At 46.3% G+C, this 26,961-nt stretch overlaps 8 protein-coding genes across 8 annotated transcripts; 4 read left to right on the forward strand and 4 right to left on the reverse strand.

Moving 5' to 3' along the window:
* Positions 1-4,787: 4,787 nt before the first annotated feature.
* N7478_004120 (SLC26/SulP family anion transporter) lies at positions 4,788-7,295 on the forward strand (the record flags this gene model as incomplete). Its single annotated transcript, XM_056920334.1, has 1 exon — positions 4,788-7,295. The coding sequence occupies one exon, from the start codon at positions 4,788-4,790 to the stop codon at positions 7,293-7,295; it is 2,508 nt and encodes an 835-aa protein (XP_056778371.1).
* A 658-nt stretch (positions 7,296-7,953) lies between these two features.
* Positions 7,954-8,520, reverse strand: N7478_004121 (EMC6 family protein; the record flags this gene model as incomplete). The annotated part of the gene is made up of 2 exons (XM_056920335.1): positions 7,954-8,349; positions 8,446-8,520. The coding sequence occupies 2 exons, from the start codon at positions 8,518-8,520 to the stop codon at positions 7,954-7,956; spliced, it is 471 nt and encodes a 156-aa protein (XP_056778372.1).
* Positions 8,521-9,224: 704 nt separating this feature from the next.
* Positions 9,225-11,204, reverse strand: N7478_004122 (RNA-binding protein VTS1; the record flags this gene model as incomplete). The annotated part of the gene is made up of 3 exons (XM_056920336.1): positions 9,225-9,281; positions 9,348-10,618; positions 10,700-11,204. 3 exons carry the CDS (start codon positions 11,202-11,204, stop codon positions 9,225-9,227), a joined length of 1,833 nt encoding a protein of 610 aa, XP_056778373.1.
* A 946-nt stretch (positions 11,205-12,150) lies between these two features.
* On the forward strand, positions 12,151-15,439 carry N7478_004123 (tetratricopeptide repeat protein; the record flags this gene model as incomplete). The annotated part of the gene is made up of 2 exons (XM_056920337.1): positions 12,151-12,458; positions 12,508-15,439. 2 exons carry the CDS (start codon positions 12,151-12,153, stop codon positions 15,437-15,439), a joined length of 3,240 nt encoding a protein of 1,079 aa, XP_056778374.1.
* A 515-nt stretch (positions 15,440-15,954) lies between these two features.
* N7478_004124 (uncharacterized protein) lies at positions 15,955-16,814 on the reverse strand (the record flags this gene model as incomplete). Its single annotated transcript, XM_056920338.1, has 3 exons — positions 15,955-16,096; positions 16,192-16,664; positions 16,710-16,814. The coding sequence occupies 3 exons, from the start codon at positions 16,812-16,814 to the stop codon at positions 15,955-15,957; spliced, it is 720 nt and encodes a 239-aa protein (XP_056778375.1).
* Positions 16,815-17,803: 989 nt separating this feature from the next.
* On the forward strand, positions 17,804-18,852 carry N7478_004125 (SDR family NAD(P)-dependent oxidoreductase; the record flags this gene model as incomplete). The annotated part of the gene is made up of 4 exons (XM_056920339.1): positions 17,804-17,848; positions 17,920-18,171; positions 18,243-18,522; positions 18,593-18,852. 4 exons carry the CDS (start codon positions 17,804-17,806, stop codon positions 18,850-18,852), a joined length of 837 nt encoding a protein of 278 aa, XP_056778376.1.
* Positions 18,853-19,468: 616 nt separating this feature from the next.
* Positions 19,469-20,449, forward strand: N7478_004126 (uncharacterized protein; the record flags this gene model as incomplete). Its single annotated transcript, XM_056920340.1, has 3 exons — positions 19,469-19,895; positions 19,975-20,276; positions 20,330-20,449. The coding sequence occupies 3 exons, from the start codon at positions 19,469-19,471 to the stop codon at positions 20,447-20,449; spliced, it is 849 nt and encodes a 282-aa protein (XP_056778377.1).
* Positions 20,450-21,496: 1,047 nt separating this feature from the next.
* On the reverse strand, positions 21,497-22,283 carry N7478_004127 (uncharacterized protein; the record flags this gene model as incomplete). Its single annotated transcript, XM_056920341.1, has 3 exons — positions 21,497-21,730; positions 21,789-22,037; positions 22,116-22,283. The coding sequence occupies 3 exons, from the start codon at positions 22,281-22,283 to the stop codon at positions 21,497-21,499; spliced, it is 651 nt and encodes a 216-aa protein (XP_056778378.1).
* Between the last annotated feature and the right edge of the window lie 4,678 nt (positions 22,284-26,961).

Consider the following 26,961-nt stretch of genomic DNA (forward strand, 5'->3'; position numbering starts at 1 on the left):
CTCAGTTGTAGTTCCAAGAACAAGTAGAGGGTTGTGGTCATTTTGACTGTCACTGGCAGTCGACTGCGTATTATCACTTCATCTGCAAGGGTCAAAACATCCCCAACCATGATAATAATATGAGTTGTCAGTTTTGTGTGAATGTTAAGATTGAAAGGTGCAGACTGGACAAAGATCTCAGAAGTTTGAGCAGGCAGAAACGGCATAGGGACCCTGTGACCCGACCTTGGTGGTGAAGCCTTTGATCTCCCCTCACTTAAGGGATCATGACCAGACTTGGAGCCTACGTTCCAATTCCCACCTGGAATGTTTTACTAAATGAATAAAATATTTTTTATACATTGACTTCGCCTACTGTCAATTGGATATCTAGAAGATCATGACGTACATGTTTCAGTATAAGATCGACAGTGTTTTATATTAGTTCTTTATATCTGGGACATCCTTCCCGAGACCATCAAATCTGCCCGCGTGGCGCGTAAGCTAGTCACAGAATTACTAGTAGCCTGAGGTAGCATTTATATTTATTGAATAGCTTATTCTCACTAGGTAATTACGTGCATTAGATAGATCATACTAGTTCATATGCTTAAGATAAATCGTAGAAGTTATTATTGACTTCAAGTTACAATGTTCCTGGGTATGCACGGTAGAGCATCCGAGCCCGACCCCTTCACGTCCCGGCCGTGAGTCCTACTAGTCCTACCTAAAGCCCTGGAGTAGTTCTCGCATCCGAGTCAACTCCTTGAAGTTTGTTCAAAATCAAGACGATGTTCCTGTGCGGCTGGAATAAACATCTGGAAGTCCTTGAAAATCATGCTTGACAAATAATATCCGTGTTGACCTTATGAACTAATGTGCCCAGAAACAGGCGTTTTACACTATGATTTTTTTAAACTAGGTTATTGAATCCTTTATCAAGGATGTTTGAATAGGACTGATAACTTCAATTACTGAATCATTGAATCTAATATTGGAAAGACTGCCCACGTAGGTTATTGTCACTATTGATTCATTTTGATACTAGTACCATATATTTCTATCTAATTAGTAGTAGAGCCTAAGATTCCATGCTACTTCCTGCGGACAATAACTTGAAGATCAGGAAAGCAGCTCACAGATACATACTATGCATACCCCCTTCCGCCCAGTTGTATACATAACATCTGGCAGTATAGGCCATGTATATGTTTAAACTCCAGGGCTGTTCTATATGAGTACAATGTTAGAATTTCCCAGTTAAATGTAGCTTCCAAGCTTTGAAAAAATAAGCAGCCCGGTCGATGTCTAAGGAATGGAAAGTAAAGTGATACCTGAAGAGGGAAGGAATATTAATTTTTACTAGTAGTAGGTAACTTAGGCTAAAGCGATAACTTGAACAAATAAGTCATGAAGCTACACTAAGATAATTAAGATATATGGATAGGTAACATGTATGTATAGATCTGATAAGCATGGCTTAAACATGGTGGCCTATAGATTTGCCGAGGTATAACAGAGCTGCTACATGTTAATATCCATACTTCCAAGTCGGTCTTGAAGCTACGAATGTCGGTGTAGAAGGAAGCGGTCCTCTAAACGTCAGTAAGCAAAGATCACCGATAGATAGAACAGGCACCTATCCCTACCTCCATCCCATCTCATCGTACCGTATCCCATCGCAATGACCCCATCCCTCTCCAACCGAATCCAAACACCGACATCTTGGCAGCATCTCCCATAACATCATAACCCACGAGACCAAACAGATACAGCTCATACCTCAAAGCTCACAGTTCACAGCTCACCGACACGGCGTAACAAAAGAAATGACGAAAGTGGAAGCATCACGAGTATGTATGATCGACTCCCCGAGGACAAAGCGTCCGGGCCCTGCATATGCAGCCGGCGACCGAGAACAACCGCGTTAAAACGGCATGGCTGACATCATGCACGCACAAGATGCACAAATAGCCTACCGCGAACCATCAGAAAGAGATGTGTAGTTCAAACCATTTCTTGGCGGTTATTTCTATATTTTCTTCCCCTTTTCTTTTCTGGCCGCGATCAGATACATGGATATACTACCCAGAGCCAGGATCTCGGTAGAGGCGTCCAAGCATACGTATACGCCATGAGACCCGAGGATGATGAGATCGATTGGTTTAAGCGAGATGAGATGGCTGTACTAGGCTGCACATGACATTGAGCCGTGAAAATTCTGAACCCCGAGAAATTTGGTTAATAGGGAAGTTGGCCGTTTCCTAGAAATAAATTAAGTTTGTTATTGGTGCATTTTTGTTAGGTTGATACCACGTGAACCGACCCGAACACATCGCATCGCGTGTTGTATCCGACGGAGTGGGAAACAAAAAGAAAGTAATCCGTATTCTCCTATTTTGACTCAGTTAGACTCAAAGTTACGAATAAGACAAAAGCAATTAACAAGAAAACGAGAAAGAAAAAGCAAAGAGAATGGGGTGCAGCTGGGTCAGAATATTATGGGTCCATAGAAGGCATACTATAGATGGACTAGAAAACACGAAGATGGTCAGTGGAATCGGTAGTTTCAGCTTCAAACTCAATGACCCGTATAAGAATTTTGGAAAAGTTCACAGTCGGAGCAATCACCCGATTGAAGAAAGCAGACTAGAGCCAGACTAGACCTGAAGCAGGACAGTCTCGTTACTTTTAAGTTGTAGCTAGTTAAAGGTGCAGCCGCGATAAGCTTGAATGACGTGATTTAGATCTGGATGGCGAGATAACGGGAAGCTGCAAAGAAGGCTGTCAAGCCGATGCTAAGACTGAGCTGCATATAGAGTATACGAAGTAATATAGAAATGTGGAGCTTAAGAAGAGCCTGAGTTTGACTAACGCAATCCTTTTACGAGGGAGTTCAGTTGTTATTGGCTATAATTGGTTATGAATAGTAGATGGTGCGAGTGGCCTGTTCAGGCATTCCAGATGAAACTGAGCTATGCGCTTATGCAAAGATATGGATGTAGTCACCGTGTTGTCTGAGGCTCGGATTCCTCCCGTAGTCTACGGCGTACATACTAAATACTATATACTCTATACAAAAGTTAGAAACGTAGGTTGTTGCAGGGTGCTCCATCGCGGATCAGAGTTTCCCAAATGAGAAGGGGGAGTCGGATGATCCTGCGCGAAATATGGATTATGGAAAAGATGTACTCCATCTATGGAGCAGGAGGCGAGTTGAGATGGAGAGGAGGGGCTTGTTGGTGGGTCGGTCGGTGGATCTTGCCGTCGGGCGCAATAGTCTTGAGTTGAGACAGAAAGAGGACCAGCTCATGCAGAAGGATGGAGAGATATTGGTGGCTGAGAACTAACAGGGAAGGAGAAGTTGAGGTGCAGGAAGGAGAATGCCCAGGAATCGTATGAAGATGAAGATGAACCGCAGAGCCCCCTCCTTCTCCGCGGGACGAATAGGAGGGAAGGAAGGGAACCCACTGTCGTTTACATTTATTTTATTACTAATAATATTATTTCGCACACTTAGATTTTTTTCTTATTTATTACTATTTTATTTTCAACAGATTAGTGCAAGCGCGGACTATAGTGGAGTATAGACGTACAGGATTCCAGAGCGAGCGAACAAGGGCATACAGTAGTGGTCCAGACCCAAGACTTCGGACTTGATTCCCCAAATAGAGGAACCAGTCTGCCGTACTTTACTGGTAGCAAGACAAGCGAGACAAGAGACAACTTGAGGAGAGCAAGGTTGAAACGTGGAACGGGAAGGAAATTTCTTTTGTCTGTCACCATCGCTCGGGCTGATTTCACCATCACGCGGGGTGCTGATTGGCCCCTGCGCCCCATGGCCGATCATCCACGCCTCCGTGGAGGCAGTGATTCGTCACCGCAGAGACTTGGCGGAAGAAGCTTGAGATTCCCTGCAAGAGAGAGAGAGAGAGTATGGCATGGAAATTGCGAGATAATGGAGGCCAAAAAAAATTACAAAAAATAGAAAAAAATAGGAGAAAAGGACAGTAGAGTATACGAGATCAAGTGGAATAGACTAGAGTTGAAATCTCTGTAATAATAACTCTACAGTAACAATTACAGTGTATCCCCGAAGACCCCCCATACGGATCTCTACCAGAACTAACCAGATACCCGCCCCATGCTCCTTCGTCATCCGACTTCACTTCCAGCCCGTGCAATGGTTCCACCCGGCACTTTCACCTTTGGGGATCGACCTGGATCATCGGTGGACACTGGCAGCGTCACGGACTGACACGGACGGGACTGTATCCACGGAGGAACTGCTGGTTTCTTTTTCTTTCTCAACTTTCTCACACTTCTCTTGTACATAAAAAGCGACCTGTGCGTGGCCGACTAACGCAACTAACGCAAATTGTTCGAAATCTGGGGACTTTAGATATTACGCCATCGACCCTCGAATCACGCACACCTCCACATCCCCTATTACCTATTCTCCACTACCGATTCGACCCATCTCGTCCGTTTAGCTTTTCTTTGCTTCTGTGTGGCTGTCGACATGGGGAGTGCGTGATCGTCAGCTCTGGACTACTCGAACGTTTATATTCTGGAAAATATCCACCACGTTTTTTGCATTTTAGCTTCTGTCATTCAAAGCTCTCTAACTTGACTCTCCTTCTCTTCTCTTCTTTCTTCGATTCCTTCCATTCTTCGATTTCTCGATTCTCTCCCGGTCTCCATAAATAATACCGGCTCGCTGCCGAGATCGCCGTTGTTCGCGGTGATTTGGATATTTGGGATATCCTTTCCCTTTTCTCCTCTTTCTCTTGATCGGAATCCGAATCATGGGTGAGAAATCCACAAAAATTGGCCATGGCCTGGCAAAGGGCCTTGGTATCAAGGTCGCCTATAGAGACCCTCTCGGTGCCAGTGACCCCGTCACTCGTGGCGAGTCCGCTTTCTCTGTTGGAACCGTTGAAACCTACTCCTACAATGAGCCGGAGCCCAGCAGTATCGATTGGGTTCGTGAGGTTACTCCTACCGGTGCTCAATTCGTCAACTACCTGATTAGTCTGTTTCCTTTCTTGAACTGGATTGGCCGTTACAACCTGCAATGGTTTGTTGGTGATTTGGTTGCTGGTGTTACTGTCGGTGCCGTTGTGGTGCCCCAGGGTATGGCTTATGCTCAGCTGGCAGAGCTGCCCGTTCAATTTGGTCTTTACTCTTCATTCATGGGTGTTTTGGTTTACTGGTTCTTTGCAACTTCCAAGGACATCACAATTGGTCCCGTGGCTGTTATGTCCACTCTCACCGGAACGATCGTGCTTCAAGTCAAGGATAAGATTCCTGATGCCGAAGCACATGAGATTGCATCATGCCTGGCCATTATCTTAGGTGGTATTGTTTGTTTCTTGGGTCTGATCCGCATGGGTTTCATCGTGGATTTCATTCCTCTCCCTGCTATTTCAGCCTTCATGACCGGTTCGGCCATCAACATCGCAACTGGACAAGTGAAGACCATGCTCGGTGAAACTGCTGACTTTTCCACCCGTGATGCGACCTACCGCGTCATTATCAACACTCTGAAATATCTGCCTACCTCGGATCTTGATGCTGCGATGGGTGTCACCGCGTGCGCCATGCTATACATCATCCGTTCTGGCTGCACCTTCGCCGCAAAGAAGCAGCCTCACCGCGCAAAGATCTGGTTCTTCATTTCCACTCTTCGAACTGTCTTCGTTATCCTGTTCTACACCATGATCAGTGCCGCAGTGAACCTGCACCGCAAGGATGATCCATTGTTCAAGGTTCTTGGTAGCGTGCCTCGCGGTTTCCAAAACGCCGCCGTGCCCAAGATGGACCCCAAGATCATCAGTGCTTTCTCCAGCCAACTCCCAGCTGCTGTGATTGTCCTTCTGATCGAGCACATCGCCATCTCCAAATCTTTCGGTCGTGTGAACAACTACACCATTGATCCTTCTCAGGAATTCATCGGTATCGGAGTGACCAACCTTCTCGGTCCCTTCCTCGGCGGATACCCCTCAACTGGATCTTTCTCCCGAACAGCCATCAAGTCCAAGGCTGGTGTCCGAAGCCCCCTAGCCGGTTTGATCACCGCCATCGTCGTGCTTCTTGCCATCTACGCCCTGACCGCAGTCTTCTTCTACATCCCCTCCGCCTCTCTGTCTGGTGTCATCATCCACGCCGTGGGTGACCTGATCACCTCACCAAACACAGTCTACCAGTTCTGGCGCGTGTCCCCACTCGATGTCATCATCTTCTTCGTCGGTGTCATCGTCACCGTGTTCTCTTCCATCGAAGACGGCATCTACTGCACAATCAGTGTCTCCGCCGCTGTTCTTCTCTTCCGCGTCGCCAAAGCCCGTGGCCAATTCCTCGGCCGTGTGAAGATCCACTCAGTAGTAGGTGACCACCTACTAGACGGCGATGGAAAATACGGTTCATTCGGCGGAGCCAAGGCTCCCTCCGACGACGACGAGCACCACCACCGTTCCATCTTCCTTCCCTCCAACCACGCCGACGGCTCAAACCCCGATATCGAACTCGAGCAACCATACCCTGGTATCTTCATCTACCGCTTCTCCGAAGGATTCAACTACCCCAACGCAAACCACTACACAGACAACCTGGTTCAAAACGTATTCCAAAAGACTCGCCGGACAAACCCACACGCCTTCGCAAACCCCGGCGACAGACCCTGGAACGACGCAGGTGCCAAGCGCGGAAAAGACGCAGATACAGAAGATACCCGCCCACTTCTCCAAGCAGTTATTCTGGATTTTTCCTCTGTCAACAACGTAGACACCACCTCTGTGCAGAACCTGATCGATGTCCGCAACCAACTGGATCTCTACGCCTCCCCCCGTTCCGTCCAATGGCACTTCGCTCACATCAACAACCGCTGGACAAAGCGTGCCCTCGCAGCAGCTGGTTTCGGTTTCCCAACCCCAACATCCAGCGATGGTTTCCACCGCTGGAAGCCTATTTTCTCCGTTGCCGAGATCGAGGGTAGTGCATCTGCCGCTGCGCATGCGGAACTGATCAACAACCAGCGCGAGCAGGCTCAGCATCACGATGTCGAGTCCGGATTGAAAGAACAACACCAGACAACCGAGCACGAGACACATACTATTGAGACTACTTCCTCGGAGGAAAGCGGTGTCATTGCCGAAGACAAGCTGCAGCGCGACTTGACTACCAGCAAGGCATACCTGGGCCGACGCAAGGTGGCTGTTGTGCAGGGCATGAACAGACCATTCTTCCACATTGATTTGACAAGCGCTCTCCAAAGTGCCGTTGCAAACTCATCCGATGATATCCCACCTCTTTAAGCGTGTTGATTGATTGATTGATCTACTCCATTTTATTTCATTTCATTTTCATCTTTTCCTATTCCCATCTCACACCTTCCATCTACATACCCATCTCTCATCTTCACTGCATGCTCTTCTTTATTCGGCATGGTCCATCCCTGGTCGGAGACCACATGATCAGCCAATTATGACTTGTTAATCTTGCCTCTTCCCCTTTGACTCCAGTCTTCCTGTCCGACCTGCACTTGGTTTAGTTTTGGTTTTCACGGTGCAGGGAGTCCGGTTCTGTTTTCATATCTTCTGGCGTCTTGGTTGGGAAATAAGGAGGATTTGGTTTGGGCATTACATCTAGTCTTTGCCAGATACTGGCAGGCTGAAGTAATATTTACTAGGGATACCCTGAATTTATAGATTGCGTTGATTTCTTATAATTATGTACTGTGCTCGTAATATCACATTAATGTAGACGTCCATAATTATTATCATATCATAAGCTTTGTACTTTCATTCCAACTATCTTTACAATAATAATTTCAACTCATTCAAGTTACCAGTAAGTTGTACATGATATGCAAATCTCATCATGATTCAAGTATCACCTAGTATCATCTACACTCAATACAAACAACAACCTAATAATCCCACCCAACCAAGCCAGGGTAGATCAAACGACTAATCACCTCAACACACCCCCAACACCAGCCCACCCAAGTACAAACCCACTCAAAGCCTCAGAAAGCACACCACCCCCAAACCAAAGATCTCTCCAAGCCCCACTCCTAAGCACATATCCTCTCTTCTTCGCACCAGCTCCAGATCCACCAGCAAGATCCATCTTCACAACACCCTTCTTATCCATTTCGATAGATCCCTGAATCTCCCCATTACTTCCTGGAAAGAAAGCTCCTGCGCCTGCACCACCTGAGCGCCGAAGGAGGACTATATGGAAAAATCCTGAGACGAGGACTGTGCCGAGGAAATAGAATGTGAAGCCGGCTGTTGATTGAAGGGCGAGGATTCCGGCACTGAGGCCTAGGAGGAAGGCCGTTAGGCTGTGGAGGGAGGAGAGGACCTATGTTTTATTAGCTTTGCTTTGATGCTTGCTTTGCTTGTAGGAGGGAATGATGGAAGTGGGAGAGGTAGGGAGGGTGGGAATGGAGGTAATTACCCGGTTATTGTGCTGGACTGCTTCTGGGACGAGAGGGTTGATTAGCAGGGAGAGTTCCTGCTTTGTAGGTGCCATTTTGGTGATGGACTTGATTCGGTTCGGTTGTGACGGTGATAGACTCGGTACGTGGTGGCTTGGATTTGGAGCGTGGGCTAGAATATGAATGAGCCCGTAGGATATATTCAACTGAGTCGTGGAAGCGACAATGGATGTGCTAGGTTGGCTGGTGGAAGGTGTAGGTGGGAATATTAAGGCGACGTCGGGGCGGAGGTTTGACGCGGGCTGATAAATGCACGGACCACATCTTCTACAGCACAAGTATACATGGGAGCCCTGGAGTAGAGCTTTGAACCCTCAGATTGAATAATACCACAATACCACATCATTGGGATTATATATATCAGAAATAGAGAAAAACAAAACAAAAAGAACAATGGAACAAAATGTTCATATCTACGATTACCCCCAGCCATTTTCAATGTCCAGTAGCCCGAAGTTCCCGAAGTTCCCTCATGAATCCGTTTCTTGACATCACTGCGTTTGATACATGTCGAATCCCACATCCATCATCATATTAGGGTGAACCAAAAGATCACAGAACAAATGATGAAAAAAAAGAAAGAAGAAAAAAGTGTGAAGAATAGAAGAAATAAAAAAAGGCACAGATGATGGAATATAAATGCCAATACGATGAGATTGCTGGGCATCGAGGTCGTCTTGGTTTCCACAGGAGACTCATAAACGGTCACTATGCCATGCTTCATGCAAAAAGACTCTTATCATTCGAGGCCTTCAAGCTTGCCATCACCACGAGCTTCCTTGACTTGCTCAAAGACCTATTTGTTGACATAGTTAGTATTGTTATGATGGAAAGTCTAGAAGAAAGACAGAGAAAATCTTACCTTGAGCATCTTGTTCCGGGCACCCAGTGCGTTGACACCACGGTCCTCCAATGCCTGGTCATCAAGCTCAACCAGATCCGTCCACTTAAGATCCTTCAAATTATCGGTGTATTTATGTAGGCGAAGGGATCGCAGCCAGCTGGGGATATCCTTCAGAAGAGCAGGGTCGGTAGGGTCCTCTGGCGGCTTCGAGCTGCCACGACGACCACGGGGCGAACGTCCACGAGTAACTTCGGAATGGTCAGACAAATAACCTTCACCACCCAGGCCAAACTGGCCAATTCCAAGAGAGCTGAGCCCATTGCCCATGAGAGGGTTGTTGGGATCATAGGCTGCGAGGAAGCCGTTGTTCTGGGGTGAGGTGAAACTCATACCACCAAGGCCATTGGCGCCCTGCATGGCGATACCAGGAGATGTAGGCCGAGAGCGATGACCAGCCATAGCAGCTTGCTGTTGAGCCTGGAGAGCAGCCAGCTGTTGAGCATTCAGAAGCTGACCGGCCAGATGGTTGGAACCTGGGAGACCAGGGCTTGCCAAGCCTTGAGGAATACCCGCATTGATATTAGAGTTTCGTCCCTGACCATCATTGGACCGGGCGCGACGGTACTTGCGGGCATCGTCCAAAGCAATACGGTTGTTCACGGTTGACAGAGCAGCTAGCTTCATGGCGGTCGCATTGGCTACCATATCCGCATGGGAGTTCTGGTTTTGTTGCTGTTGGCCGAAGGTTGCGGTCATGGGAGTGTTGGTCATCGAGGCCCAGCTGTGATTTCCAACATTGTACGGCGAAAGCAAAGGTGGCTCAATATCCGGAGCGGGAATCGTGGCGGTCTGGGGGAGAGGAGAACGAAGACCGGAGGCGGATGGCTGGCTAAATTGGCCCATGGGTTGATGTCCAGAAGAAGACTTGGGACGGGCAATCGGCGGCTGAGTGTCGGATAGTCCCCCACGTGAAGCCCATGGAGATGCCGGAGGCTGGCTCAAGGTATCATTGTCCGGGGCTGAGATGGTGGGAGCAACAAACGAGGTACGGTCACCAAAAACCAAGCTATTACGGTTCGAAGGAGGGGCGTTTCCTGTTTGCTGAGTGAACTCCGCCTTCTTCTTCGCAATGGCCGCAGCCGCATCAGGGAACATGGCATTAATAGTGGAGGGATCGAGAGCCGAGTTCCGTTTGGCACCAGGCGATGGTGGAGGCCGGCCGATAGAGTTCCGTGTGTTGTCCATGTTAAGTTTGGACATGGCATCGTTCAAGCGACTAGACATGGCATCTAAAAAATTTCACAAAATACATTAGTATGCTGAGACTTAAACCGAACGCAACATAATACTAGGGTAGGAGTGAGCCTAACCTTTCTCACCAAAGTTGGCTGGTGAAAGGATGCCAGATATAGGATGAGACTGGGACATCTGCTGCAGAACCTGGATGAAGAACCGGATTTGCACCTGAGTTGTCTGTTGCAACAACGCATACAAGGCTGCCGTGCGCTCCGACTCACTCAGAACCCGGAACCACTGCTCGATGGCCGAGAGTTCATCCTTAAAGTCCTGGTCGAGGGTGGCAGCTGCCATCTCTTCCAATGTAGTCTCATTCTGGTCAATATCCGCCAGCCACTGCTGAGCAGCCCGATCCAACGCATCGTCTGAAGTGTTCTGACCCTGCGACTGTTGGTTGAAAAAAACCTCCGAAGATGGACGCATGCTGCGTGATGACAGCGGCGAGGGGAAACCCGACATGTCAGCCGAAGCTCGCAGCTGGTGTGATCCGAGGGTTCGAGCGGACGATGGAGGACGCAGAGTGGAATTCGGAGCGGCTTCCGGAGTGCTGTTGCGATTCCCGATGATATGGCTAGCCATATCTAATAGGGAATGATGGGGTTGGGTTGCAAAGGTCTGGAATAGTAAATACAGTGGGGTTGGAAAATATTACTGCAAAACACCTGCAGCACCTGCTGAGTTTGCGTAACAAGATTGAAACAAATATCCCAAATCGAAGGACCCAGATACAGGTGGGGGGATCTCGATGAGGTCCAGAACACCGCGAAGCCCAAATCTCAGCTTTTAGGCGACAGAAAATGGGGCACAGACCAGTCCAGTGGGCTGCACCTTGATGAAGCGGATAGCCAGAATGGACAGTGGAGATTTGCGGTCGGTATTAGGTCCGAACGAAGGAAAATCAGGACCAGGGAGGCAATAGTGTGTCAAACACAACAAGCCCGAGTTGGTCCTGGTACCAAAAGAAAAGAAAAAAGGGTGTAAGGGGAAAGGGGAGAGATCGTGGAAAAGAGATGGGGTGGGGAGAAGAGAAGAAATTCCAATGCGGGAAAGGAAGAGGAGTCTTTCCCTCTCTCTCTCTCTCTCTCTCATAAGGCGATCACGGGTTCCGGTGGAATGAGGGAAAAAATAAAATAAAAACCTTTCGAGACAAAGCAACATCTACCAACTTGTTACTCTTTAAACCTTTGTTCAGTTTCCAGTCTTTAATTCCCAACGCCCATCAACATCTCCATCGAGTAACTCTGCTTTCAACCGTCTGGAAAGTGGAGCTTGCTGAGTATGAACATTCGCCCCTGCGTCTGAGCAGTGATATACGCGCTTCGGGCTTCTAATCTGCGGTCTGGGCCATGGTCCCAGCGCTCTGGCCCCAGACGCAACATATCGTACATATCCTTGTCTTGATCGCACTGCATTGTCGTTGCGAGGCCATTAAGTCTGTTTGAAACGGAAAAATTGGGTTTTTTGCTCATTAAACGGTCTTCTTCAATGCACTTCAACGGATATCCTTTCCGCCGCATTGACCACCATGAGTGATCCAGACATCCCAATGAGTACTCCAGATGAGTATTCGGCTTATCCAGATATCGACGAAGACGTACGATACCCATGGCAGGGTCATGAAAACCAGCAACCTTCTATCGGCGATCTTGATACGTCTGTGATTGATCCTCGACTCTACGGTGGAGATTCGAACGTCGGAGCTGAAGAGGAGCTCGATCAAGCTCAGGGCTATTATCCCAGTGACTTATCTGAAGACGAACGAGATATTCCACGTCATTTTGGTCACTTTGATGCAGGAGATGACGACTCGGACTATGTAGCACAAAGTGGAGAGTTCGTTTCCCGTCAGCAGTTGATACCCCCCATATATGGAGACTAACAGCGATCCTAGTGACGATGAAGATGAAGAAGACGAAGAGGATGAAGATGATGAAGATGTTGATAATAATGAAGGCCCAAGCGGTCGACCCTCCCGTGGCTGGGGCGCCCGCGGTGGTAAAGGCATCAAAAGAGGACCTCGCAAACCCTTGGAACCAGGTCCCGAATTCAAGATGCTACATTCAGAAGCTACCGAGGCTTTCATTGATGGCGATTATGACCGAGCTATGAATCGTGTGACACAAGCCATCCACATGAACCCTGAAATGTTCCCGGCCCATTCTCTCCTGTCTGAAATTTTCCTGGCTAAAGGCGAAAAAGACAAAGCATTGGCTGCTTTGTGGAATGGTGCTCATACTCGACCTAAGGACGCGTCGGTTTGGCTCAAAATTGCTCGGCTCATTTTGCAACGTGCTGGTGATAATCGCAGAGCTTTCTTGAAGGACGTTGTTTATTGCTACAATCGTGTCCTTGGCATCGAACCTAAAAATTACACAGTGCGCTACCATAGGGCCGCAATATACCGTGAGTACGGTTACAATGTCAGAGCGGCCAAAGAATATGAGCGCATCTTGAGAGATCGACCGCACAATCCGAAGGCCCTGAGACATCTGGCGGAGATCTACATTGATCTTAATCAAGTCCACACAGCAATCGATCGATGGGAGAAAAGTGTAGATCACTTTCTATCGATCGATCCTGAAGAGGTCCGCTTTTCTTGGTCTGAAGTGAACATTTATGTCGAACTTTACAGTATGGTGGGTCGGTTTGATGAAGGACTTCATGCCCTTGGGTTACTTGCTCGATGGTTGCTTGGGCGTGGAGATGACACCTTATGGGATGATTTTGACGAAGACGATCGAGAATGGGATCCCAGTGATTCACCACGTCGCATCAAAACCAACGGTTTCGTTCCTGAAGAGTGGCCGCTTGAATCGTATGGCATTGGGCTTCCACTTGAGCTACGCATAAAGATGGGAATCTTTCGTCTTAAAATGGGTTACAAGTACCACGATGAAGCCCTACATCATTTCGAATGGTTGAATCCAGAAGACTCTTCGGAAAACGCCCGGATCTTTGATTATGGCGATCTTTTCAGGGAGGTTGCCGACGCGCTCAAGGATCATGGGTTGCCAGAAGAAGCCTATCGCTTTTACCATCCAATTCAAAACACCTCGGAGTATGCAGATATTGGATACTTCATAGCAATGGCCGATTGCTGTATGCAATTGGAGAAGCACGATGACGCGGAAGGCTACTACCTCACCGTTGCTGAACACGACTCGAAAAACATGGAATCGCGAGTGGGACTTGCTAAGCTATACGAATGTCTCAATATGAGTGACGAGGCAATGAAATTTGCCAATGAAGCTGTTCTTCTTGGGCGCCAGGAAGGTGGAAAGAGGCGCAGAAAAGACACTCGACTTGAGCAGCTAGCAGATGAGTTCAGACAGGGTGATAATACTAAGTCTCTGCGGCCGCTTGCCCCCAAGCCAACGGCCGGTTTTACTTTCCGGGATTCTTCGACTCTCAAACACGGCGATACAGGGCCTTCAGAAGAAAGCATGAGGGCAGAGAACGCTCAGTTTCTATATGGAAAATTGAAACAGCTCGAACCTTTTGTCAAAGAAGGCGATTCTGAAGCTACTGAAGATTGGCTTGACATTGCTGATGCACTGCTTCGCGATTTCCGGTCAAACAAGGTATTCTACCCCATCGCACGCACAATGGAATTCCAGGGATACTCTAGGAAAGATCAAAAAGGGAAAAATCTTACTTTGCTCGATGAGGCTCAAGCAATGGCAGGCCGTCTCCTGAGCCGTGCGAGTGCTGGCCGTTCCGATGAACCCATATCCGATAGCATTCCCAATGAATACTACAATATCCCCTTTGATGAGTGGCTAGACATATTCCTCCAATATGCCCTTATTGTCGCGGACCAGGGAGAGGTCGAAGACGCATATCAAGCACTTGACTCTGCCTCAGTTGCTAATATCTGGATTCATTCGAAGTCTAGATCGCGCTTGATCCATGTCTGCTGGTTTACTTGCGCGCTTCGAGCCCGTGACGAGGAGGTCTTGGCACATGAAGCCCGTTGGTTTATCAAGGAATATCAATTTGTTACAGATACCTACCGACTCTTTTCGATGCTCAGCCATATTTCTGCAGACCCCCTCAAACCATTTTTCCACACCTCACCGAACATGAAATTCATGCTTCGTCAAATCAAGGCGATGGACTTTACCCTTCCAGACGAACCAGCCAAACCTCAACCTGTTCGCCAATCTCTCTACAAAGAACGTGCATCTCTCTCAACAAAAGACGAATTTGGCGAGCGAATTCCGGCCGAATCACTTGACATCGCCCTTCTCATCCTTTATGGCCACATTCTATATTCAGGAGGCAGTTTTTACCCAGCCCTGAATTACTTCTTCCGAGCATATGCCCTTGACCCCGAAAATCCAGCTTGCCTTCTTTCTATTGCTCTTTCCTACATCCAGCACTCTTTCAAGCGACAATCCGACAATCGACACTATCTCATTATGCAAGGGCTTTCTTTCCTAAATGAATATCGTCGTGTACGGATAAAACCCGGAACTTCGCTCCCCGAGCGACAAGAAGTGGAATTTAATTTTGCGCGAGCGTGGCATGGCCTTGGACTGGCACATTTAGCTGTTCCCGCCTATGAGAAAGTACTCGAGATCGGCCAGGAAATTCAAGAACAGGCCATCGCGTCAGCAGCCCCGGAAGATGACACTGATGTGGATATGGACGGAGCAGATGAATCTTCTCGGGTCATAGATCAGAATCAGACCTCGAACCGTTTTGTGGAAGACTTCACACGAGAAGCGGCCTACGCCTTACAATGTATCCATGTCATGGGTGGTGACCCGAAGCTTGCGAAGGATGTCACCGAGAAATGGCTCGTCATCTAATATTGAGTAGTCGTGACTGTATGAGATCTTTTCCTTCTTGCTTCAAAGTGATGTCTTACTTAATAGTGATATGGATAGACATGATGCTGTGTACGATAACGCATGATTGATTGAATTGCGCCATTCAAATCAAAAGCATTTGCTACCTAATCGGATTTCTCTAGCTGCTTACAGGATGAGAGAGAAAAGAATGAAATTCAATAATCGATTCATAGTTCAGCGATTTGACATACAGGAAAACCCATATTCGATCTCACCCAGTGCGACTTGTTTCCATTTCAAGTAGATCAACCTTCAAAAATCCGCACACCCTTGCACTTATACTATCCATGATATCCCAGGAAAGTATTCCATAGGAATAAAATAAGTAATATGGTTGAAGAATGTTCAGGCATAGACCATCCCAACCACATACTTATCTTTTGTAAACACCCAAGATCCAAAATCCCCCGGTCCAGAAAAAGGATGCCCATCAAACCCCAAAATACTAGATAGATCTCCCTTTCTGCAGCCTATCAACTTGTCCGTGACTCGTCGACGATCCAACATGAAGTCAGGCAGGAAATTAAATGGCCCTTCGTGCGCGTACCAGTTCCATATCCGACTATGTTAGCGAATTCCTTGTTGAGGTCCATTTCCATGGATTCTGGGACTTGTCTCAAGATGGAACAATTAACCTGCCGATCGTTAGTAAATCAGTAAATTAGTAAATCAGTGAATCAGTAAATCGGTATTAGGCTGGAACTTCTCACAATATTCGTGCGTTTTCGACCGGAGCATAGTTTAACGAAGGATTCAATAGTTCCACAGAAGCCTCAGTCAATTGTTCATCCTCTCTAATGAGCTTCAAGATCTTTTTCGCTGCACCAAGCCACTGAGAACTATTCCCGACACAAAAAACAACGCAAGTGAAAGTTGGTACATGCTCTGGGTTTAAGACAGATTGTCTACCCACGAACTTGGGAGGCTGCGAATATTCGACTCCAAATTCCTGTAGAATGTCTTCAATTCGTTGAATGATACGCGGCCTCGGTATCCAAACACGCGCAGTGAGGGAGCGTGGACGAAAGTCAGGGGTTGTTTCGATGGGAATCGAGCATAGGTATGGGCCATCTGCTCGGTCAACTTCTGTGATGAATCCATCGACAGTATCACCTTTGTCGTCGGCGTAACCGCGGTATCTTCGTTTGCGTCCGTCATTTCCCATACGCCCAGGCTCGTTCCGCTAGGCATGAGGACTTTGGTCTTGTTCATGATATGGCGGTGGAACTTGGTTCTCATCTTCAATGACCTCGACCTCGGTCCAGAATGGAGAAGCCGGAGAAGCATAGGCCAGCTCTGAGTCTGATCCTCTTGTTTGACGTAATCGAGACATTTCGATGGATATTGCTTATTGTTCGAAGTTGTGAGAGATAGAAATGAAGATGGTGGTGATGGCTCGAAGCTGGGGGGGGGGGGGATTTATAGGGACGCAAGAAAGGTAACAGCAACTTGAACAATCATCACTGACGCTCCGCGCGTATAAAATTGAACTAATACACAGTATTGGAAATTTTACTGTGATCTTTCATATAGGCAGACTCACCAAGCAATTGGGCTACTGACGAAAGCGATGAACATGGTTCTCAAAAAGATCATTGCAGCTTTACTCCACTAGATCCGTGCTCTCCATCTTTGGAAAAGTTTCATGATTAGCTTTGAGCGCAAATGCCATATTCAACTTTATGAGGTGGAAGATTCAACAGCATTACCATATTATTTGATTACGAGTTCATAGTAAACTTACTAAATAGAAACTGCATACTATGTGTAGCCACTCTAGTACTTAAATATTCGCTCGTCTATGGGCAATCTGGGATCGGCGTTAGAAAGCTGGGCTATAATGACCAAGGTGTCGTTGAAAATAGTTTTATTAGACAGAACACACCGAAGTGCGAATATACCAAAAAAGGTAAAATTAAGAAACAAGACACATTTTCTCTAGATTCACATACAATGAATGAGGTGACGTGCGCTCCCATGGAGGCGACATAGCACAGCACGGTTATACCAGTTAAGCAAGGATAATGGGGCTGAAATGTGGAGACTCGGACAGCTAAAGTGGGGTATATACACGGCGCTAAGCATATTAGGACATACCACAAAATGATTTCATTGGAGGATTGTTTGAGTACAGCACGAAAGCGCAAGAAAAAGGAAAAGCAAGATTCGCATTGATAGCTACAAGTTTCCCAGGGAAAGGCTATAAGTATCTTCTGATAACTCCTCCGAATCTAAATTTTATCTTCATCGCAAATTCAATCCAAGTTGATCTCGAAGCACTTCCAATCAAAACCAAAACCAAAACCAAAACCAAAACCAATTATGCTTTCCGGTACCAAGCTTGACGGTGTTGCCCTGGTAGTAGGCGTTAGTTGTCCTTTGCCTACCCAGTCATAAAACATTACTACTATCCCCGGAAGCTAACCACACAAGAGCAGGCAGGTGCAGGCATTGGCCGCGAATCGGCATTCTCGCTAGCAGAGGCCGGTGCCCGAGTTGTGGTATTTGCGGACATGAATGAAGAAACGGCCAAATCTTCCTCGATCGAAAGCAGGAAATTCGCTACTAGCTCGGAATATCAAACTGCTACATTCACCATGAATGTCAAAGACGCAAAAGGGGTTCAAGACATGGTGGACTTTGTCGTTCGAGAATTTGGCAGATTGGACTATTGCGTCAATGCTGCAGGAGTAAGTTAATCATTGTCCTCAGAGCTCTAGTATATTCACCAAATAGAATATTGACTTGACGTGTCTACCAGGTCGACAATGGTGTTCACCGTCCCCTTTCAGAGACTGAAATCGACAGCTTCGACAATATCATGAACACCAATGCCCGTGGTATGTTGCTGTGTACTCGTGCACAGGCGGCTGCTATGCAGAAACAAGATCCTCGATCCTTCACCAGTCGGAGTGGAACTCGTGATATTGGGCGTGGGGCCATAGTCAATGTTTGTTCTGCAAACAGTTTTGCAGGATTGCCTGGCAAGGGATCTTATACCATTTCAAAGCATGCTTGCATGGCGGTAACGAAGATGGCAGGTTAGTGTGTGTATTACAAAACAAGAAAATCAAATTCGTCAATGAGGCTAATGGTTGAACTCTAACTCAGGCATTGATCATACGGCAGAGGGTATTCGATGCAATGCAGTCTGTCCGACCTGGGTCCGAACACCATTGTTGGACGTAGAGCTGGAGAGGAACCCCGAGGTTCGCGCCACGATCTCTGCTGTTTCGCCCCTTAAGCGGGCTGCAGAGGGTGAAGAGGTTGCCGATACTATCGCTTATCTACTGAGTCCATCTGCTAGCTATATCAGTGGCTCGAGTGTCATGATAGACGCGGCGATAACCACGACGTTGCGTTTGTTCTAAGATCCCGGAAGACATGACCTGAATCCTAGTATAGCTGTCCACTGAGATATATGATCGTATTGAATTAATCAATAACCTTCAGAGAAGTGAGGAGGTAGATGATGTACACATTCTTTGCTCGTAGAATAAAGTGATAACAATCTGGAGGAAGCTGGATTCAACTTGAATGTCTTTGAGCTACAGCATGAACCAAATATAGAGTTGAAAGCGTTCATCTGGGAATCTAGGGGATGCCAGTCATGATTTGCCCCTACCTCAGTAGATAATTCATTGGCCCACTTATACCAGTAGCGTTCTCCATTCTCATTCAAACCCCACGAACAGGAAGGCTCCAAGGTTGACCTGCAATTATGAGCTGTACGAAAATAAAACCAACAAAACCAGATTATTTGCAGCTATTTCACTAGATTTATCTATGTGACCCGCCATACCTTAAAAATCACACCTAATTGGGTGCGGGGGGCCTTCGCTTTCAACAAAGAAGTTGGGGGCGAATATGAGGTGGGGGCGGAGAGCGGGTATGGAACATCTTGATTCTGAACGGAATGTATCTCTCCTAGTCCTTGCTGACGGCTACTAGGGCCCATGACTATCCAGTGCCATATCGAGAACTAAAATGCCATCCTATGATCCGTCCAAAAAAGCAGACGGCCGAAAAGGGAAGTCTAAAGGCCCTGCACATGACAAGCAATCAGACCAACCATCAGGCTCCTTTTTATGGGTGAATGATCAAAGAGACCAAGGGCTAGATGCTTTATCTGCGGGCAGCAAATTATCTTTTGTCAGATCTCGAAACAATCGACTACGGAGAGAAGCGCGATTGAATAATCTGAAGACGAGTGTGAAGCCTTTCCAGGGCGGACAGCCTCCTTTTGCCCAGGAGTTGACCACATCCAGCCAGCGGTGCCAGCTATGGCATTGTACCAATCCACAGCATCTACATGAGTCTTCTATTAGAATCAATCCCCAGGCAGGCTTGATTGAAGCTTTCCCTTTCGTGTCTCCCAACACGAACCAGAGTATAAGCTTTTACTACCACTATTGTGAGTAGCTTCATACTACCCAACATCAGTTTTGACTTTTCTCAACCCTATACATTAAATACTGACTAAAATTATATAGATCGGGTATATGCCTCAACTGGAAGTTTTCCCCTGAGCTCTGACGTTATGTCGGTCTACTTTTTCCAAGAAGCCATGAAGCAACCGGCTTTGATTGATGCCCTTTTATTTATGAGTGCAGCTAGTCGCACATCAACTTTAAAATTCGAAAATGCTTCGCCACTTCTACTTCAAAGGACCGTTCAGGACTCTATTCAGCTGCGCTCACGGGCAGTCAGATCGCTCCAAAGTTTCTTGATGAGCTCGTCGAAGGTGTTTTCCGAGCGGACAATCCTAGTCGTAGCGCATCTCTTAGGTGTCGAAGTAAGGAACATTCTTCCAACATAGTAGCTCTTGCTAACTTCTTCTCTTCATAGTGCGCTGAGGCTCATACCGAGGCTGTCAATGCTCATCTTAACGGACTGCAGAACTTGGTCAAGGGCTTAGGCGGCCTAGATAACATGAGTATCCGGACGCTGTCCACTCTATACACGTAAGGCCAGTGATGATTGTTTGTTTTGGGACCTTCTAATTGTGCTTTTATCTTAAGCTGTGACGTGATGAAAGGAATGATCCAAGACTCGCCTCCGATGTTCGAAATCTCCCCGAAATGGGAAAATTCGATACGAGAAAACTCGAGATGCATTGGCGTAAATGCCCGATATGCAGCAGTCTCATCCCTTGGAGAAGGATTTTTCAATTCCCCGTGGTCTGGGAATCTCCCAAAGGAGCTTCGAACAATACTTGAAATATTCCAACTTCTAATTCCTTGCCATGAGAAGATGGTACAGACTGATAGCCGACAAATGCCGGTAGAGAACGACTGTTTACTTTTCGCTGTGCACCAATTGTATTCGCTGAGATACAAAATGGAACTACCTTTTTTCCAAGACACCATCTGCGTTTCTGTGCTTGTCTATTCAATTGTTCGGATCTGGGGATTCCATGGGAAGCCTTGCTTGGAGTTTATTTCCCAGAATCTTCGACTTCTCATAGAGGTGTGCTATGAGGATATGGATCAAACCGCCCCGGATCTTCTTTTCTGGGCATTATTCTTGGGAGGACTGGTTTCTCGAGGGCTTGAAGTCCGTCATTGGTTCTTAGGCTGCTTGAAGGCATGTGCCGAGAAGGCAAGTATCATCGATTTTGACGGGGCTTCTTCTGTTTTGGAGCGCTTTTTCTTTGTGCCTCGGTCAACAAATGAGCCTGCTAGGGAACTTTGGGCAGCGGTAGTTGGTTTTTGACGCCTCGGTGCGAAATCTCATAGCATGATGCAGCTTGAGGCAAAAAGGCCCACGACTCCGAGAGTATAAGATTTATTCTTCTCTCTCCCTCTCCCTGCTATCTTTATTTTTGCTGAACCTTTTTATAACATCTAATTTTGTATCAAATATACCATTAACAATTCAAATTATTTATCTCTATATCACTATCTGATGCTGCAAGTCAAACGTATTAAATGGTCCAGTATAACTCATGACATGAAAGTTAGGCCATAGCAAGTGTTTGAGACAATCAATATCTGAAGCCCTCAAACGAATAATCTAGTCTTTGTAGGTGTCCTGGGCCTTCTCAAGGGACTTATCCAGCATATTCTTGTTGGAAGTGGCATCCTCGGCACAAGTGGGCACACTATCGATAATAAGGAAAGCGAGGGTATCAACACCACCTTCCAGTTGCTCAAGGACAGCAGCAATTGGCTTGGTGAAAGGGGTCAAGCTGAGAATACCATGCTTGCCGATCACAGTAGACAGAAGTTGCTGGTGAACCTGCACAAACTATTGGTAAAGTTTAGTGAATTGTGACTATAATAGAAAGGGGTTATCGGTAACTTACTCCACGGAAGGAAGTGCAGATAGCATTTTGGTCAGAATCACTGTAGCCGGGATCTTGGCGCTTCTTCTTAGATCCCAGGATCTCACTAGGGTCTTCCACGATGTCCTCGAGGTCATTAAGACATTGCTCGGGGTTGGTCAGGTTCAAGCATTCTTGACGGGCCTTGAGAGATCTCTTGTCGGATTTCTTCATAGCGGCAATATCTTTAGTGGCAGTCTCGATAATATCCTTGAAGTTGTTCACGACTTGCTGTAGAGTTATTAGTATGCATGACCTTAATTGCAAGCAATTGACTGACTGCATTGCTGTTATTAATATTAGACTTACAGGAGCAGTAGAGAAGAAATTGGTAACACCAATTTTCTCAGCAATATCGTTGGTCTGAGATGACAACTCGGTGATCTTGTCGATGTTGGTGGTCACTTCCTGCGCAGGCATGGCAGCGGTAGCAGCACCAGCCAAAACCACTGCGGAAACAACAGAAGTGAAACGCATCTTGCAAGGAGGAAGATAAAAGGTTGAAAAGAGGTGAAGTAAAAAGACTGTTAAAAAGTTGTTACTAGATCGTAGAAGCTTGATAAGAAGAATGAAATAACGGGGGAGCGGCGCGGCTTTTATACCTGCTTTCTTCGTGTTCGTACCTTTTTATTCTTCAATAAGTTGGAGTGGTGAGTTATTTTTTTCTCCTATCTTTCCGGGCTCTGAAGTCTAGAGGGTATGTGACGAACTCTCATCACATAAATCCACCCATACGTGCAGGATAGCCATCATCAACCTCATCCTCCCCACTCTGCAAGCTCTGCTACTTAGGGAAGTTTGCCATGGTGATTATGGTCTCTATTCTCGTTCAGTGGGTCGTTTTTCTCCAGTCAAGCTGGCTAGCTCCGCATAGTATGGTGATCTGCGAAGAACGTGGTCCCTTCACTCGAATTATCATGGATTGAGCTAGGCCCCATGGTTGGATCTCCAATCACCTGTTCGTTCCTGGGCGAACTACAGGGTAGGAGATACAGATCTACATCTGAGCTCATGCAGCATGGATTTGGATCAAGGAATGGGTAGCATTGAGAGCTCAATGCTCAGGTACGCCACAACAATTTTTTACTTGAAGACTACCCACCTCTGATGTCAAGGACGATAGTTAAGCCCACATTTGGGATATGACTGTTAGAAATTTCTACACTGTTCTGCAAGCCTAAGTTCGTACTATTGGATTGATAGACTGGAGCAATTACTCAACCCAAAAATCCAGAGTTAAGGTTGCTTGACAGCGCAACAGCTCACCGCTGGGGAAACCTTACCTCTTCTACTGTCGTAGCCCCGGGTCTTTGTTGATATGCTGTGGAGAACGTGTTTGAATTCCTATCAGGTTCGTGATGAGTATTATGCCAAGTGCATTAGTTGCTGTGCTAGGGTCTTCTAAGTGGACCCTATCGAGCTCATCCACTAGTGCTGCAGATCCACCGTCCATCAGGGTTCGCCACCAACCCCCCGCAAGGACCAGGCCTATGAAGCCCTGACCTTTGGAAAATACAAGTTTCAAATGGGGGCATTTTATAGTCTCTATGCATGTATTTGCAGAATTTCCATGGAGGATTTCAAGGAATCACGCGTTAGAAAGCTGTTTATTTTCCAATCGTACGCGTTCGAGATGTGGAACATATAGGTTCGCCATTTGAGTTTCAAGTAGAGTTTCCATCCGCTGTCAGCCCCTGAACCTGCAGTCAACTTGATATACGGAGTAAAATTTGGAGGCAAAAGCGCCAAAGCCCGTACATGGGCATATTCCTCTGAGTTGGCACTAGGTACGTAAATGTCCAGGTGGGAGATCAATTCAGCGGATCTTCCCGTTTCCGCTGTGTGTTCATTCAGCGCCCCCACAATCTATCGACAAAGTTTTTGGTGGATAGGGCAGAAAACAGGTTTTTTTATGGAACCTCTTTCAAAAACAATCAGACCTCGTGAGATCAAAACAAAATCATAGAGCTGGCCAGTCCCGTACGTCCAATTTAGAGGATCTGATCCCTCTAAGAACGGGGGCCAAAGAATCGTCGGGCTGAGAGAAGGCTAAAGGGAGATACGACATCTCAACACCGATCATACTTGATAAGCTTTTATTGGAGCTTACAATCTGTTTTCTCTACTACGGAGTACTAGTATTTTATTTTACCTGATATACACATCTTTGGTTGACGTGAGATTAAAGGAGAAAAGTAATGACAATGGCAAAAGAAACAACTTGCATGACCACATGGATGATAGGCTACACAGAAAACGAGAGCCCCGTATCTTCAATCTGTTGCATGCAGGATCTAATGACTAAATTTATTTTTCTTGGCTGTTCAATGCACCTGGGTTGTCGATAGGCAACTGGATGGCTTGGATTTAAAGTCGAGCGAAGATCCCAAGTTGCACACAGGATTCCTCCTGGTCGGCTATATCTTTCCCGGCACTTTTACATGCAGCTCCGTTAATGATGGGTGGATGCTATTTGTCATTCATCTACCATCTATGGATTATAATCCCTTAGTTTTTCCCTTCACAACATAACATAATCTACCTAAGAGGGGGTAGATCACGACTACGTAATATCTCTCAAGTTAAGATCCCTAATTACGGAGTAATGAACTTGAGAAAAGCCTTTTCAACCTTTTCGCGGGTCTGTAGATTAGAATTTTACATAATCTGCCCGCGGATTGTAGCAAATAAAATGTCTGTTTGAATTCCATTCTCCTTTCCCAGCTTTCTTCTCTAGTTCTCCAATATAACTGCTTCCTGTCCACCCCAGGCCAAGTCTCTAATCATGTGGCAAATTATACTTGCGAATATTTAAATGCATAAAACTTGAACATCCAAGTGAAAAACATCCCCTTTAGTCTTATATTGAAGTATTAGTAGTATATTTAAAATATCCTGTTGGGGACAGGATTGTCTGTCAACCTCTAGTTTCGTATTCAAAGAATCACATGTACTTTATGATGACACTTTAGCTTGCAGTATATCATAAACAGATATTACTGACGACATACATGTGCAACAAATGGAGAGAAGAAGAATGGAAGCCCATGCCAAAGGCTGAGGCCTCTTAGTATATACTAAGAGACCTGATCATCACATGATCAACTTGAATCAGGACTCCTATATAGGTGTCTCTGATAAATAGTACATAAGATTTCACAAACTTGGAACTCAGTGCCAGGGAGAGGCTTACTTCAACTTGAATTTCTTCACGTTCAATTTGGATCATGAGCCAAGCCCTGAAGGCTCCAACTTGAACTTAAAGGCTTATAACCCTTTTTTTCAAGTTATAGTATATCTTAAGGCCTGCCGCCTAGTATCAACCTTTAGAAACCAACCCGTGGACCTTTACCTGCAATATCTGAAGAGAACCGCCACAATCACGCAAGATCTAAACATCCAAGCTACAATTGGATGTGCTCCTACGGTCTCAGGCCTCAACTAATCATCAGCCGTTGCAAAGATTCCCTAGCAGGATCTTACTTCCGAAAGTGAAATGACCCTTCTTGAATTCAAGTAGCGTTACAACGAGGTGCTGACAATATTCACGGCACGTGAATCACACAGGCGCCGCTCAATACCCGGTTCGGGCTATATCGATAGACTTAATACTTACTCCAAAATCATTGTAAAGCCCAAAGGATAGTAGGAGGTATATAATTTCTACTTAGTACTATATTTTTCAAAAATATATAAACTAGAGAATAGGATACTGGAGCGCAATCTCCTAATAAGTACGACCCCTCGCCAGGCGGGTAGATAGGGTACACGAAAGTAGCCTACAAATACAACTCTTCGTCGTTTCGAGCGTCTTTCCGAGCGCCGCGCCTGAGATACTAATAATTAGTGCTCTTCACTACGTATTCAAGACGGCCTCTATTAAAAAATCATAGATAATAAGCATATTTTCCATCCCACTAGCAGACCCCAATTTTCCAGGAACTACATACCTATTGACAAGGCAATACTCAATCACTCTATTGCTCCCCCTCTCATCATGATAGAGGCTTGATATTTCACACCTGTGCTATATCTATCCTCTCTCTAATATTAGCCCTCCAGCGTCTTTCTATTGTTTCCTCACCTTTCTTTCTACTGTGTACATTTCTCTCGACCCGTGGACGTTACATCTTTCGATAACTGGCATCAATTGATCTCTATATATTATGAGCAACATTCCTATGGTCTTCTTCTGTCCTCCATGGAGTTCTCATTGCCATTGCTCTCTTCAACTTGAAGTTCATCTCCCTCTATTTCATACCCAACCCATCAATGTCTAGTGTTATTCAGCTCTAGTGTTATTCAGCTTACCTAGGTATGTGGTACCCTTCTTTCAAATTAGTGTTCTCAATCACAATTATCAGGGTTGCAAGTGAACTAACGTTTTTGACCATTCAGTGAACACTCTTTACCGCGAATATCCAGGTACTGATGGGATGGGAGGTCACTCATACACGGCGTTTAGGCCGGCGTGGTATTCTACCCTGCCTCTCGCTTAGCTTAGATAGTCAGAGGGATAGGAGGCTTAACCTCCCTCCACCACCACCACCACCACCATCCATAGTGTCGAATACAGTTGTTTTTCCCACGTCTCTTTGCCTTCACGCACTATCTAGTGCTGCCATCAGGTACTACCTGGGTGATCAAAGAGTTTCCCAGTTTACCGACCGGTAAGCTCACCACGGTAACAACACATGTACCGCCGACCAATCCACCAGTCTATCAGATCTGGAACCTCTCACATCTCAGCCATCTCTACTATCCAAGCCCTGCCTGCCAGTCAAGTCGAGCAAGCCATCTCTGTCTAAGAGGAGGTTATTAACAGAGATAAAGATGATGAAGATCCTGAGGCACGCCGCACATCACAACGATGATACGGATAAGGAAGATCACGAGGCCAGGAACAGCGGGGACAATGAAGACAACGGCAGATCCCTACAAGGTCGCGCAAGCGCGCTCCAAGCATAGGTAGTAGTTGTTCAAGGAAGGCCTTCTAGCCAGCAATCACATCCGTGGACTCCTGCCATCATTTTGGTGCAATTCAATGTCATGTATATCTTTAATCAAACTGTATGTAGCTAGCGTGACTCTGTTCGGAATTGATAAGCACGCTACCTTCGACTGTTATACTAGTGTGTTCTGCAGATTCTCAAAT

The sequence above is a fragment of the Penicillium angulare genome (assembly GCF_028827245.1).
Source record: "Penicillium angulare strain IBT 27051 chromosome Unknown utg000004l_segment0_segment0, whole genome shotgun sequence".
Taxonomy (NCBI): domain Eukaryota; kingdom Fungi; phylum Ascomycota; class Eurotiomycetes; order Eurotiales; family Aspergillaceae; genus Penicillium; species Penicillium angulare.